Source organism: Sapajus apella, unplaced genomic scaffold, assembly GCF_009761245.1.
Source record: "Sapajus apella isolate SASKATOON/1434 unplaced genomic scaffold, GSC_monkey_1.0 scaffold69, whole genome shotgun sequence".
Taxonomy (NCBI): Eukaryota; Metazoa; Chordata; class Mammalia; order Primates; family Cebidae; genus Sapajus; species Sapajus apella.
The window spans coordinates 8,670,954-8,686,934 of NW_022437009.1; the positions used below are offsets into that span (position 1 = coordinate 8,670,954).

Sequence of the window (15,981 nt, forward strand, 5' to 3'; positions counted from 1 at the left end):
GCTTAGTAAGAATAATAAAGGAATTTCCAGCTAAGGCATCCTAGACATGAGAGCTAAATAATTCTAGAATAGTGTCTTCATACTGGAGTGCACATACCTCCAAGTAGTGTGCAAACACTTTCGAGGGAGTTCTGGACGCTAATAGCATTAAGAGCGCCAATTTCTCTTAATGTTCTGTTTCCTAAGGTAGAACTGCCTCTATTTTCACCATCGTCCTTCTCCCACTTTATAGAAGTAACACATACCTGTCATTTATCCCAGATCTTTCCATGGTACAATGCTCAGGGGTATAAAAATATAAGGGTTCTAAACTAAGGGACAAAAGGGGCTTTTCCCTAAGAACCAAAGAGCAAAAAGATCATCTGGGTAAAATTCAGTGAAGGGGCTGATCTTGTTTCATTCATACCACAAACACAAGGATTTTTCTGATTGTGCAGTTTCTGTTGAAATGGCTAAAATGTGGTCTCATTCCTGCCCAACACCCAAAATGGTTAATATTGTGGGCTTCTGTAACTGTGAGATTGGAAAAACCTGTGTTTCTGGGTTATTGCTGAAGCTATAGAGAGGGTGGGGTGGTTAGTTCCCAGGATGGTTGTCAACCCTATCTTTGCTCCATTTACCTCGCCTTTCCTTGAAACTTATAGTGTGAGCTTGTAGTAGCCAGATCTTAGCCAAAAGTGGGGATCAGGTTGTCTTTCCTGCGTCAGTTTACAGTGGCGGTGGGGCGGCCCAGTTAAAGTTTTGTCTTGGGATCCAGGCTTTACTTACCCTCTCCTCTCTCTGATAGTGTTCCTTTCCTGGCCTCTCTCAGTGAAGACTGCTCACTTGCTGTGCTGGACTCAAGCCTTTCTGAGGTGTAAGTGTGAAGAGGAATCCTTTGGGATTCAGGGAAAGGGAGCAGTGTGTGGGCAAGTCCTTTTCCTCTCCAGAAAAGTGCGTTATGCCTTTGGAGAAGAAATTCTCCATTTTTATCTGAAGGGACTTGGTGATGGAACAGGCTGGCTGTTGACCATCTCTGTTCCTGGAGCACATTCACAACCAGCTGTATCCTTGGTAGAGGAGGGTGGTAGGTGGTAGGTGGAATTTCTAAGTCTAGTACTCCAGCCCTCCCACAAGGGGGCGGTAGTCTACCCTTTCACATAAAGAACTGCATAGGAAATGCAGGTAAAAGGCAGAACCTGGAAGAACTTTCCCCCTTGCCATGATTTGCTGCCTGTTACTGTCCCACATCACTGTCTTGTTCTAGCCAGTGTTTCCTCATCTATGAAAATGGAGGACTGGCTGGATCATCGATGACATCCACTGTGGACAGCTACACTGCTATCCTGGTGATGAGGCCATACAGTTGGTGAAATGTGTGTAACACAGCCAACAAATGTGCCACAGATATGCTGGCCTCTCGTTTTTTTCTCCGGGTCTGCTTTTCTTGTCTCTACTATGCCCCAACTTTTTTTCTTTCTTCTAGGTTTAGAAGCCGAGCCCACAGAGACTTTGTGAGAGATGCTACTTGGTCCCCGCTCAATCACTCGCTGCTTACCACAGTGGGCTGGGACCACCAGGTCGTCCACCACATTGTGCCCACAGAACCTCTCCCAGCCCCCGGACCTGCGAGTGTTGCGGAATAGATTGGATTTAAGACAAAAAGCAAGTCCCCCATGAGTGTCCACTTCTTTGCCCTGCCCCCTCAACTTATGAGACAACACAGGAGCCTTCTATAGTGTGCTGATGCTAGATCTGTGCCATTAATAGGCATTGTCTCTCAGCCTGAGGGTGGCTGGATTCTGGCATCCTGTAGTCACAGGGAGGAAATGCTTTCTTAAAAATGGACATGTACGTGCGTCTGAGCGTGTGTGTAGAACTATAGTTTTTGGTGGGGGCAGGAAGAAAAAAATCTATCCTACACCTTCCCTAAGCACTGCTTCTCCCTCACCCCCAAAAACAGTTGACAAAAGGATTTTATGCTTCCCACGTAGCTGTCTATGAGGAATTGGCCACATCTGGGTGGGTTATGGATGTGGATATCCCTGGGTTCTTGGAAGCAGCTCTTATGCTACTTATAGAGATGGGATTGATTTTATTTTTTTATAGTGCTTAATTCACTATTATGAGAAACGCTTCCAGTCACAAAAATCCAGCCCAGTTCACTTTGAGAAAGAAGCAGGACTTGGTATGGTTTTACACAACTCCTTGCCATTACACTGAATCAGAAACCTATTTTCTGGCTGAATAGAACGTTTAGCTTGCCTGTGTAATGCTCACTCCCCTCCCCCCAGCTTTATAGTGGTGGGGCATATATTAGAGAGGAGTGTTTTTCTGTCATAGATGCCATGGGGGAAAGTTTGGGGATGAAGGAAAGCTTAAAGGCATTTCAATTAAGTTAGAAGACTGACACAGACTATTGAGAAATCTTTGCCACTTTTCCCACCCCAAAATAGCCTGGGGCCGGACGTCTTCTGCCCTGTGCCCCTTTCTCTTGATGTGAAAAGTCTGAATGCAATTATTTATAGACTTTTAAGGTTTTAAAATCCAGCATCAGGAAGAAAAGCAGAAATACTGGTTGGTGAAATAAAGAGTTTAGGCATTGTTGGTCTGTCTTTTTTTGAAGTGTGTGTGTTATGTGTAGTTAGACATATTTCACTTATGTGAGTCATCAGGGTGTCGGTCTTATAGCCCATTATTCTTCCTGTGCTTTCCCAGCCTCCCAAAGTAGCTAATTAGAACTTAAGATAAACATTTATTTATTTCTTGGGTTGGTGGAGTGGATATTGCCAGTTAGAAGTCAGGGATGAATTACTGATTATATTGAAACCAAATATAATAATTATGTACTTTTCAGCTTTGCAAGTTCAATATAGGTAAAATCACATTATGAAACTGGAAGAGTCTGAAGGAATATGGGCAAAATATTTCTCAGTAAAGCTTCCATGCTTCACCCTTCCAATGATTGCACTTGAGTAAAACATGGTAATTTGTAGTCATATGATCTGGGGTTGATGTGGGGTAGGAACAAAGTCTTCCATCATTTTTATAATTTGGGAGGAAATAGAATGGGTAGGTACAGTCACTTAGGTTCTGCTTCTCAAAGATAAAACTTCAATTTTGTGGACACTTAGAGAAGGTAAGGGGTTGGGGAGCTTGAGGTGAGTAAGAATTTGCATAGCCCTTTTCCTCATGGTCTTAAAAACGATGGAGGAAAAAACAGTGAAAGAGATAAGAAAGGAAATGTGTATATGTGTCAAGGTGGTTACAAGAAGGAAGGAAAACATAGTGTTTTGTTTTTTTTTTCTTTTGAGACGGAGTTTCGCTCTTGCCACCCAGGCTGGAGTGCAGAGGCACGATCTAGGCTCACTGCAAACTTTGCCTCCTGGGTTCCAGCAATTCTCCTGCCTCAGCCTCCTGAGTAGCTGGGATTAGAGGTACACACCACCACGCCCAACTAATTTTTGTATTTTTAGTAGAGACAGGTTTTCACCATGCTGGCCAGGCTATTCTCAAACCCCTGACCTCAGGTGATTCGCCCTACCAGAAAGCTTGGTTTTTGAAGGACTATATTTTATTTTATTTTTGTTTATTTATTTATTTATTTTTGAGACGGAGTTTCACTCTTGCTACCCAGGCTGGAGTGCAGTGGCGCGATCTCGGCTCACCGCAACCTCTGCCTCCTGGGTTCAGGCAATTTTCCTGCCTCAACCTCCTGAGTAGCTGGGATTACAGGCACGCGCCACCATGCCCAGCTAATGTTTTTTGTATTTTTAGTAGAGACAGGGTTTCACCATGTTGACCAGGATGGTCTCGATCTCTTGACCTCGTGATCTACCCGCCTCGGCCTCCCAAAGTGCTGGGATTACAGGCTTGAGCCACCGCGCCCGGCATGGACTATATTTTAAGGTACACAAATACTTTGTTTTTAATTTCATTGGTTCAAATGTCTAAACACTAGAGTAAACCCATTTCCTTATCTACATTCTTACACTGAAGTCCACTAATCCAACCTCTATTCCATGGCTGTTCTCTGTCCACCAAGGTCAATGAAGCTTACCCCTTGGATGGGCTCAGAACCATAAGAAATACTGAAGAAGACTTGCATATGATTTCACTAATTAGATACCTAATCATTTCACTGATTATACCTACTTTCCAAGTTATCTCTGCTGCCCAACAGGACAGTTGGAGTGTAGTTCTTGAATAAATAGCTATGTGGACATTACTTACTGGTTCACAATCACACTACTGCAGCAAAAACACCCAAGGTCTAACTGCTCTGACCTCCAGCCATATTACCTCCAGATAGCATGTTAGAAAGGGCAAGAGATTTTAAAAATCAGATTGGACTTCAGAGGGCTCCAAAATTTTCTTGCCACATCTAAACCTCAGAGTAAAGGGCTTTGATAAGAGACAGATTAGTGTTGCATTTGGACAGTGTGAGTAATGGTCATACTGGACACATTAGAAGCACTTGTGAAATTGATTTTGTTTCAAAAAAGGGTAAGCTGTAGTCTCAATTTTGAGTTAATTAAGATTTCTCAAGAACTTCAGCAGTTCACATAATACAGTTTTGGAAGAGGTAAACAAGGTAAGCAGACAACTCTGGGACCCCAAACACATTTTCTTTTTTAGTTCTCCATGAAAAATAGGCATTTCTGGAGTTTTGGTCTCACTGAGTGGTCACAGGACTACTTCAATCCAGGGAACGGAGGGAGCTGTGAGCATCTGAGAGGAAAAGTTGGCTCTTGTTTTAAGTTGTAGAGATGTGATGTAATTAGTGATTCCATAATGTTTTATCATCTGGTATAACATTTAATAGAGTAGCATTCTACTTGGTGTGGAAGCCCTCCTTATCTCATAAACGATGTTCCGTAGCTTCAAAATGTAATGGACGGACCATCAAAGTTCAAAATATAATGAAGAATTTAATTCCCAAACAACATCCTTTAACATTCTGGCGAAAGCTCAGTCAGTGTCACTGGTTGAAAGTGCCTTCAGTGGATATAGCTATATTTTACCTGTCCCTGTGATCATGAGGTACCAGATTACGGTCACACATTTCACTCTGGGAGGCACTATGTTGTAAGCATTAGGAATTTCAGTTGCAAACAGTTTCTGTTCAGGTAGTAACTCTTATCTGGGCTCTCAGCTAAGTACGGAAAATTGTTCAGATAAGAAAATGCACTTTTTATGTACAGGCTAAATTAGCTTCATGTTCTGCTGTTTCGGTAAGTTGTCTCACAGAAATCCTCTGAGTAGAATTGATTATGAGACCCTGTAAGACCCTTATCCAACCACAGTTTGCTTGGCAGAGTTAGCATTAATGCAGCCTTTGATCTAGGCATCTGGAGGCAGGTGAGACAGGCTCCGTGTGCACCACTGTCCCTGGACCTGTTGTGGCGGACTCCTTGCGGCAAGACCAAATTGGGCCTCATTTGAGTTTTTAAGGTCTTTTCTTAATGTAAATTTGTCATTTTAACTTTTTAAGCATGCAGTTAAATGGCAGCAAGTTCATTTGCATTTTCGCGCAACTTTCACCACTTCCATCTCCCAAACTTTTCATCATCCCAATCCGAGACTGTACTCATGAAACGCTAACTCCCCTTCCACAAGACCCTGGCAATCACCATTCATCTTCCTTTCTATAAATTTGACTATTCTAGATATTTAAGGGGGAGCATACAATTTTTTTTTTTTGAGGGAAGGTTCTGGCTTAATTTTGAAGGTGTTAACTTGTTCCTCAAAGTGTGTTCTATAAACGGCAGCATTTGCATAACCTGAAACTTGCTAGAAATACAGAATGTCCAGATTTACTGAGTCAGAATTTACATTTTCAAAAGCTTCCTAGGTGACTCGCGCATATTTAAGTTAGATTACCTTTTGAAAATTCCAGATGGATCAGAAACCAGACAGAAATCGTATTCAGTAGTGAGCAGCTGTGGTGCGTCAGAAGCTTTGGGGCATTTTGTGGCTTGATAATGAGCAAGATGGACATGGTTATCGTACATTCAGCTGCTTAGTCTAGAGAAACAGGATGGAATTAAGTGTTTAGGTGCTAGCCAAAAGTAAAGATTCCTAGAAAACAAGGGTTCATAACCCAGTCATGAAAGTGAAAAATTTTCCCTGATTAACATTTGTAAGTTTTTTTTATTTAAAAAATATTTAATTAGGCCAGGCACAGTGCCTCACACCTGTAATTCCATCCATCACTTTTGGAGGGCGAGGTGGTGGGTCACTTGAGCTCAGGAATTCGAGACCAGCCTGGCAACATGGTGAAACCCTGTCTCTATAAAAATACTAAAGCCAGGCATGGTGGCATGCACCTGTAGTTCCAGCTACTCAGGAGGCTGAGGCAGGAGAATCACTTGAGCCTGGGAGGCGGAGGTTGCAGTGAGCTGAGATTGGGTCATTGCACTCCAGTCTGGGCAATGGGAGTGAAACAGTCTCAAAAAAAAACATTAAGTGACAAATATTGTGTATATTCAAGGTGTACAACATGATTATACATGTATACATGTGTAATGAATTATCACAACAAGTAAATGGTACACTCAAGATAGTTTAGGAGGGTCTATTTACAAAGGGACTGATTACAAAGGTTTGGGAATGGTATAGGGAAACTAAAGGGCTAGTGCCCAAGGGCAAGGGAGGGGAGAGGTTATCATCCTCTGCTGTCCTTATAGGTGAAATTTCTCGTCCTCAACACAAGAGATGCCCAGAGTACTTCCATCTTAAACCTAAATGATTAGGCATCATTAGTGTCCTCATATAAAGTAGCAGTAGAAAAGTGAAAAGAGAAATACAAGTAACAAAATATAGCTGTTAGAGTTCCTACTCTTAAATGCTCATATAGCCTAAGTATCATGGCCATCTTTTCCCACCATCCATTTGATGTTCCCCTCACCCTCTGAGACCCTTGGTGAGATTACCAAAACTTCTGGTGTGCGGTGTCTGAGTTCTTAGTGATTTACTCTTTATTGGGTTTCTGCAGCTTTCTGTCGCAGGAATTACTGGGCAAGAGAGTACTGAAGATGTCCCAGTGAGTCCCCAGAGTTGCAAACACAGTCCTCCTTTCTCCAGTTGTGCAGCAGCACTTGATTCCCCGTTGGTAATTGGGATCAATTACCCTAACTGGTACAATGCTTCTTTCTTTCTTTTTTTTTTTTTTAACTATTTTTTTAAATTGCATTTTAGGTTTTGGGGTACATGTGAAGAACATGCAAGATTGTTGCATAGGTACACACGTGGCAGTGTGATTTTCTGCCTTCCCCTCACCTATATCTGGCATTTCTCCCCATGCCCTCCCCCCCAACTCTCCACCCCCCACTGTCCCTCCTCTATTTCCCTCCAACAGACCCCTCCTACCAGAGGCCGGGAAAATAATGTAAGGACTCTGCTTGTTACTGATATCTACTCCCAGTATACATCTGGGACTTGGGAACAATCATGTAATAAGTCCGTGATTACACTGCTTAGATGGACTCAGGCCAAGACTTCATTTACCCTTTGAACTTTATAAGCCCCCAGTAACATGTAAGGCACACTGGTGTTTCCAGTCTCTGAGAATCAGTGTAAATTTAGAGACAGTACCTAATGCCCCTGCATAGTCTAGTCATTTCTTTCCCCAGTGTGAAGTCACCCGGCCCACACTATCTCTGGGGAAAGCTTGGGTGAAAATTCAGAATGTATACCTGTGGCTACATTGCAGGATCCCTTCTCAGAAGGACCCAGCTTTCTCATAGTTAAGTGGCTCCAGGACTGTGAACAAGCTTAGATCTGGGAACTAGTGAAAAGCTGTGACTCTCTTTTATAGTAATCTGGGTTAGGCTTCTGTTTTGTAGATTTAGAAATATTCCACCTATGTATATCTAGCAGCACCTTCATAGACTGCTCATTTATTTCATTTCTTGGGACCTCACTATCAATTAGTCATCACTACAGATTCTTTTTTTTTTGAGACAGAGTCTTGCTCTGTTGCCCAGGCTGGAGTGCAGTGGTGTGATCTCGGCTCACTGCAACCTCTGCCTCCTGGGTTCAAGCAATTCTCTGCCTCAGCCTCTGGAGTAGCCAGGATTACAGGCACCCGCCAACACGCCTGGCCAACTTTTATATTTTTAGTAGAGAGAGGGTTTCACGTCTTGGCCAGGCTGGTCTTGAACTTCTGACCTTGTGATCCACCCCCCCCAGCCTACAGAAGTACTGGGATTACAAGCGCGAGCCACTGTGCCTGGCCCATAACAAATTCTTAAAGGTCAGAACACCATGATGATAATTTCTTTATATTTAGTTTAATTAACTTATTTATTTGAGACAGAATTGTGCTCCGTCACCCAGGCTGGAGTGCAGTGGCATGATCATAGCTCACTGCAGCCTTGAACTCCTGGGCTCAAACAATCCTTCCACCTCAGCCTCCCAAATAGGTGGGGCCACAGGCATGTGCCAACATGCCCAGCTAATTTTTTAAAGCTCTTTGTAGAGACGGGGGTCTCTCTATGTTATTCAGGCTGGTCTTGAGCTCCTGGGCTCAAGTGGTCCTCCGACCTCGGCCTCCCAAAGTGCTGGGATTACAGGTGTGAGCCCTGCGTCTGGCCCATGACTATCATTTCTTATGTTTATTGTGGTCACTGCCTAGCTTGTATCTGATTGATCAGGGAACTGATTCTCTTGCATCTATTCCCACCATTATCTCCAGCATACAGAGAATAGCCACCATAGAGCTGCACCTTCTTGAATTGCGATCAGTCACCATGAGCAAAGGAACAGTACTGGGAAGATGGAAAAGAGCAACTCAAGATGGTTTAGGACCCTGCCTCCTTCCTGCCGTCCAATGGATCTCTTTTCCATTCCTTCTTTTACTTGGCTATAAGCATCTTCCTAGAATATCCTTTTGATTGTTTCCCTTTCTTGCGCAGATACCTTCCATGGTAAAGAAGCTTCTAAACCATCTTCTTCCCAAACATTGCATCCTGCATATTTTCTTAATCATACTAATACAAAATATAAGTAAATGGGAAAAGGTAATTGTAGTAACAATTTCTATTGGAATTCCTCCTTAGATTTATTTGAGAAGGTGCCCTAATATCTGCCTTGGGTATAGACAGTGAAAGCCCAAGCATTTTTGGTCTGTTTAGAACTAAACTGCAGCAAACAAGGGAGGAGTTTTTCAGGAACTCTGGAAAGGGAGAGAGAGAACACTGGGACAGCTGAGAGGAGCCAGGAGTTGGTGAAGTCTTGGCATTAGGTGAGGTGACTCTTCACAGGCACCCCTCATCCTATGCTTTTAGTAAAAACTACCAAGAACTTGATGTGTAAGGATTTCTTATGGAGGCCAGTAAAAGGGTTAAGTCATGCACCAGGAAGCCATGAAGAAAAACAGTCTACACCCAAGGATGCAGGAGCACAGGAGTAGAGAAAAATGTAAGGAGGAATTCTTGAGACTTTGCTGGATTATGGGGGACACTTTGGGCTGACAGAGGCTGTGGGGCTGGGATTTAGGCAGAGTGTAATCAGACCACTGAGGGGCAGGGAGTCTCTAACATCTAAATTACATGCTTATATTTTAAATTTTTGTGATTTTAGTTTTTGTCTCCCCCATTAGAGTAGAAAATAAGTATTTGTTGAATACATTAGAAAAATGAATGAATGAATGAATGCATTGCTCTCAGGACTATGCCACAGAATGCTGAAGTAGGAAAGGACCTTAAGGATCTGTTAGTGAAACCTGTTGAGCAATTAGTTCAATGTCATTAGGTGTTGATCTCACTGCCAATGATAATAACCATTAGCAGCAGCAACAACAGTTGCCGCTATGAGTGCCTCCCATGAGTCAGACTGTTTACACTTAAAATCTCTATTTTTTTAAAAAAAATTTTTTTGAAGAAAAGTGTCATTATTGCTACTTTTCAAATATGTTGTCTGAAGTTTCTCAATTAGTAACACAAATCTGCCTGTTTCTAAGCTGGGGTGTGCCCACCTCTTTGGCTATGCTTTTTCTCAGCTCATTCATTTCAAAGACAGACCATTTAACCATTGGATCTGGGGCAACAAAGGTGAATCAATCATGAATCCTTCACTAAAAGAGCTTGCTTTTTAATAGATGAAACAGTTTAATTTTTAAATCTAGTGTTATAAGGGTTTAAGTAGTAGCACACTTTCAAACTTCTGTTGGAATGAAAAGAATAAGAACAATGACGATCACAAAAAAGCAATTCTGCTTGAACCAGGGCCTCTCACCCTTGGCACTATTAAATTATCAGTACAGGTGGTCCCTGACTTCTGATGATTCAACCTACGATTTTTCAACTTTATAACGATGCAAAAAAAAAAAAAAAAAAAAAGGTGTTGTCAGTTTGTTCATTGATTTATGATGGAGTTACATCCTGATAAAATCATGGTTAGATGAAAACATTATTTTAAATTTTACTTTTAAGTAAAATTTAAAATAATGTTTTCTGGGATACATGTGCCAAACATGCAGGTTTGTTACATAGATACACATGTGCCATGGTGGTTTGCTGCATCCATCATTCTGTCATTGGTTTTAAGCCCTGCATGCATTAGGTATTCGTCCTAATGCTCTCCCTCCCCTTATGCCCGACCCTCCAACAGGCCCTGGTGTGTGATGTGATTTTCCCCTCCCTGTGTCCATGTGTTCTCATAAACATTAATATTTTCAACTTACAATAGGTTTATGGAGATGTAATCCCATCATAAGTCAAGAAATCTCTGCCCTGAATATACTTCATTGTGGAGGGCTGTCTTGTACATCGAGGGATGGTTAGCAGCATCCCTGGCTTCTACCTGTTAGGTACTGTAGCATACCTTCCACTGTCGTGACAACCAAAGTATCTCCAGACATTGCTAGATTGGGCAAAACTGTGCCCAACTGAGAATCACTGGCTTAAAAGGAAAAGGGCCATTGCATGGAGATGCAATAACACCTTTAGCCATTTCCTAATGATGTCACTTAATCAGTTAGGATTTTTGTTCTGTTTTTAGCATTTTGCTGTTACAAATAAAGCCGCAATGAACATTGTTTCTTTGTGTACTTGGGCATGATAAATTTCTAAAAGTAAAATTGCTAGGTTATAAGATACTATATTTAGGATTGCGATGTTGCCTATGTGACCCCTAAAGACATTAACCAAATAGCACTACCTTTACTATTTTATTTAAGATATTCTTTTTAGAATTTCCTCAATTTTTAAACTTAAATAAGATTCATGAAAGTATGAGTTTATATGATAATACTCATTTTCTTAGTATATGTTAAAATGAACGCAGTAAATACTCTTTAAAAAATTTTTCATGCACAACCAAAAATAATCTTTCACATCAAATATTGGAACACTCCCTTCACTTTAAATATGTGGTAACTGACTAGAAAAGAGTCCTCCCTTCAAGTTTACAGTGATCTGTAGTCAAGACTCTTTGGATTCTTTTATTATTCAACCAACTGATTTTGTTTAAGTCATACTTCTCTAATTCATTCACATGGGTATCATGAAATATTTGGCCAAATGCTAGGTTAAAACCAAAGCACTTCACGTCTTTGATCTTCCCTTCATCTTGATAATTCTTGTAAAATGTGAGAGGTGTCACACAACTGCAGGAATTTCTTCAGTTACTCAGTAAAGGACATTTGCAAATGCCTTTTCTAACTTCATGAGAACAGGCTAAGCACTGGGGAGGGATATTTTCTAAATATCCGGGTGGATGTGTAAAAATAAAAAGCAATGGTTGTAATTTTTTTTTTTTTTTTTGACAGCAAGAATTGAAGGAAATGGATTGAGAACACACAGAGCGACACGGCACACTGATTTTCAACATAACCCCATTCAGCATTTTACTGTTTATCATCTGCTGTACATATGGAGGCATAATTGTCAGCTCTTAGGCACATTCATCCCCACATTATACAAAGGTCATTCATGGGCATCCATTGTTATATGTTGGCATTTTCAACATCATCAGTCATTTTTACAAGGCACAGAGGGGTCAGGTCTGAGATCTAGCCATGCTCAGTGCAGCAGAATAGGAGTCCAGAGGATGACTCAGGTGCAGATGAATGAAGTTCAAATTGGCAGGCAAATGTGGCTTCTGTGATAGGTGCAGCATTAGCAGCTAGTGCCCCTGTTAGGAGTTTGGGTGGAAGGCCACAGCCTAGTGGGAAATCTCAGTGATGTGAAATCTTGTGGGGTAGGGGATGCTGTGGGAGGAGGCTCAGAAGTGAAGGAAGGCAGGCATTCCATATCAAAGAGATCTTAAAAGACAGGAGGCCCTTAGGCTATGGCATATGGGGAGCCTGGCAAGACAGGTTCAGAAGACCCAGGAACTAGAAACCAACTGTGGTCCCAGCAGTTCATAGAACAGGAAGAGAAGACAAAGCAGGGACCAGACCCACTTATAAGAATGAGGGCACAGGGGCTAGGAATGGGGAAACAAGAGCATGGTCATTACAGTCAGAAGATACACGAGGGATAGATAGTCTAACCAGTGGTACAAGTTGTTGCCAAGCATGATCCAGTGTTGGTCTCAGGAGGCCTAATTATCTCCTGATTCAGGTTAATACTAGTCCAAGGAATGGAGGGTGGCATTGAGCATCAAGGGGGACTCAAGTTGCCTCAGTGATGGTACAGAGCAGGAATTGGATATGATCAATCTCTTCACTACATCATAAGCTCCTTGAAAGCAGACACCCTCTCAAGTGCCCAGCAGGGCGTGGCACATGCTCAGTGAATGTTTGTTGAATACATGAAGAAAAGGAGACGTAGTCACTGTTGGGTGGGGTATTCCATCAGGCTGTCCCAGAGTTTCAGTGAAATACCCCAAACATTTCATACTATTTGTTGTTTTTATTCCACCATATCCAAGCCAACTGCTGATTTGAAACAATGACTTTCCTGGTTTCTTCATACTAGAAATGAAGGATAGATGTTACATGAATTTGGCCACTAGTCATTATTTCCCTGTGTTGTGCATAAACATCTGGTTAATACCTCGTGGTAGTTCATGTGGATTACATGAACAGCATCAGTCTCTGTGAGGATGGACATAGGGTCCGAGACCCTCTGTAGCAGAAAAAGAAAACTGATGAATTATAAAAAGTATCTGGCTTGTAGTCCTATTTTATCTTTCATTCTCCTTTTTTAAAAAATATATATTTTATTGCATTTTAGATTTTGGGGTATATGTGAACAACATGTAAGATTGTTGCATAGGTACATACATGGCAATGTGGTTTGCTGCCTTCCTCCCCATCACCTATATCTGACATTTCTCCCTATGTTATCCCTCCCCAACTCCCCACCCCCTGCTGTCCCTCCCCTAGTTGCCCCTGACAGACCCCAGTGTGTGATGCTCCCCTCCCTACGTCCATGTGTTCTCACTGTTCAACACTCACCTATGAGTGAGAACATGCGGTGTTTGATTTTCTGTTCTTGTGTCAGTTTGCTGAGAATGATGGTTTCCAGGTTCATCCATGTCCCTACAAAGGACATGAACTCATCGTTTTTTATGGCTACATAGTATTCCATGGTGTATATGTGCCACATTTTCCCTGTCCAGTCTATCGTCGATGGGCATTTGGGTTGGTTCCAAGTCTTTGCTATTGTTAACAGTGCTGCAATGAACATTCGTGTGCATGTGTCCTTATAACAGAACGATTTATAATCCTTTGGGTATATACCCAGTAATGGGATTGCTGGGTCAAATGGAATTTCTATTTCTAGTCCTTTGAGGAATCACCACACTGTCATCCACAATGGTTGAACTAATTTACACACCCACCAACAGTGTAAAAGTGTTCCTATTTCTCCATATCCTCTCCAGCATCTGTTGTCTCCAGATTTTTTAATGATCGCCATTCTAACTGGTGTGAGATGGTACCTCAGTGTAGTTTTGATTTGCATTTCTCTAATGACCAGCGATGATGAGCATTTTTTCGTATGTTTGTTGGCCTCATATATGTCTTCTTTTGTAAAGTGTCTGTTCACTCTTCTGTTGTTGCATTTTTAAAAAACCGATTCTTGTCCAGAATTTAAAAAACTGGTTCTTATCCATCATATTCTTGAGGTTCATGACACATCCTCACAATTGGCTCATATACTGACTCAAATATTGTTGACTCGAAAATTCAGGTGTTGTCTTCTCCTGAGAAACTGAAAGATCCAGCAACGCTGGGTCTATTTCTCTACAGGGCAACCATTAGCAGCTGCTCAGCGTGCCGTCCCTTTTCATCTCTGTTGTCTCCTGACCAAAAGGCTTCATGTCAGCTGATGTGTATCACTGGGCATGAACTGCTACTTTTCTGGTAAAATGGAGAGAGCTATTTTATTGTATCTACTCCATCCATTTACATTGCCTGCCTGGTGAGTGTCATTTGAGTTTGAGAACTCTGCTCTGCTGGGCAACCCTTTTGACGTCCCTAATAATAGCTACCATTCATTAAGCCCTTATTATCTGCAAGCACAAAACTAACAATTTTTGATCCATTATCTCTTTAATCTCTATAAAGCTCGATGAGGTAAGTCTGAGCTGTCATCTCCATTTTTCAAGTGTGAGAATTGAAGCTCACAGAAGCAAAGTAACTTGTGCAAGATTACAAAACTTCTAAGTGGTGACACTGAGATTCAAACTTTGAATACAAACCTTGGATTTAAAACCTGAATCCAAACCTGGGGTTTTAAAAATGTTTTTAAATTATACTGCTTCCCAACCAATAATCCTTTAATAATAGAATTGCTGCTATCAAATGGGGTTTCTTTCCCATATTCAGTCCATGTGGTACTGAATACCAGGAAGAACTTCTTCCTGGTATTCAATGCCAGCCTGGAGCTATTGCTTTGTTGGAGAGGGAGGACGTGTGGTTCTGGGGTCACTATGACATTCATAAATTATTCATCCTGGTGATTGTGTGTGTGTGTGTGTGTGTGTGTGTGTGTGTGTGTGTAGCTGGGCTGTCCCAGCGCTATCCACAGGGAGGTTCCTATAAAGGGCTCCATCTCTGGCCTCACAGCTGTCAGACCATGGAGATGTGGAGGCTATTGCTGTGGGTTGGTGAGTGTGGCAGGTCCCAGCAGTGTCACTCAGTCTAGGAGGTGCCAGACTTTATGAGTTTGTCATCTCTCTGATGCTGAGAGAGCAGCCTGGGACTCAGGGGGCCTGGATTAGGTAGAGATGGGATGGGCCATAGTGAACGGTCAGAGGGACCCAGGGAGACGTGGTCAGAATAGTGGTTCTCAAACCTGGTGGCACATTAGAAATTTTAAATGCCTGAGTTTCACCTTGGACCAGTTCAATCGGAATCTCTGTGTGACCAGCCAGGATATTAGTCATTCTTAATTTGCAGCCAGGGTTGAGAACCACTGGCCTCAAGCTTTTTCTGGGACTTCTAACACTCACTGTTGTCCCTGTGCAAAGCATGAGCATATACACGTGTTTATTAGAGAGAAAAGGAACTTACATCTAGCCCCACTGGGCCAACTTTAGAGACTAGGAAGCAAGTGAGTGGTGTCTGTCTCCATGTGTGCGTCTGCGTCTGCATAAGGTACTGTGTTGGTGGGTGCCCTTGCTGACCAGAGGGTGTGCCGTGGCATGCCACTCTGGCGAGCGTATGAATCTGTGTGACTCCTCCCTTTGTTTCCTGCAGGGTTGGTTCTTGTGCTGACACACCACGATGGTAAGGAAACTGTTTTCCCTTTCAGAGCCCAGGAGAGTCTCTAGCTGAGAAGTCCTCCGCATTGAGCGCCCCCTGCAGCCCCCTTTGCCCTGGCTCCTCTGTCAGGGATTATTGATCCAACACAGTTCCTCAGAGGATTTTTTGGTCACCTGTTGTTTGTGCCACTGACTGTGTGCCTTGGTCCAGATCTGAGAATCCGTTCTGACCAGGATTTCACAGGGCATTTTTTTCTTCCTGAGACCTCAGCAGTGGGGGAGGAATAAAACCTCAGTGTAGTTTTGAGGTGTATGTTGGGCGGGGGGAGAGAGGGTGTTAAA

General features: G+C 42.4%; 1 protein-coding gene across 1 annotated transcript in view; it reads left to right on the plus strand.

The window, feature by feature from the left end:
* Window positions 1-2,586, plus strand: part of WDR77 (WD repeat domain 77) — a 7,779-nt gene extending 5,193 nt beyond the window's left edge. Inside the window, exons 5-6 of the mRNA XM_032249926.1 lie at window positions 740-856; window positions 1,466-2,586. Coding sequence (XP_032105817.1) covers window positions 740-856; window positions 1,466-1,625 — 277 coding nt within the window. The 3' untranslated portion in view covers window positions 1,626-2,586. The remainder of the gene's footprint in view (window positions 1-739; window positions 857-1,465) is intronic.
* Window positions 2,587-15,981: the final 13,395 nt, after the last annotated feature.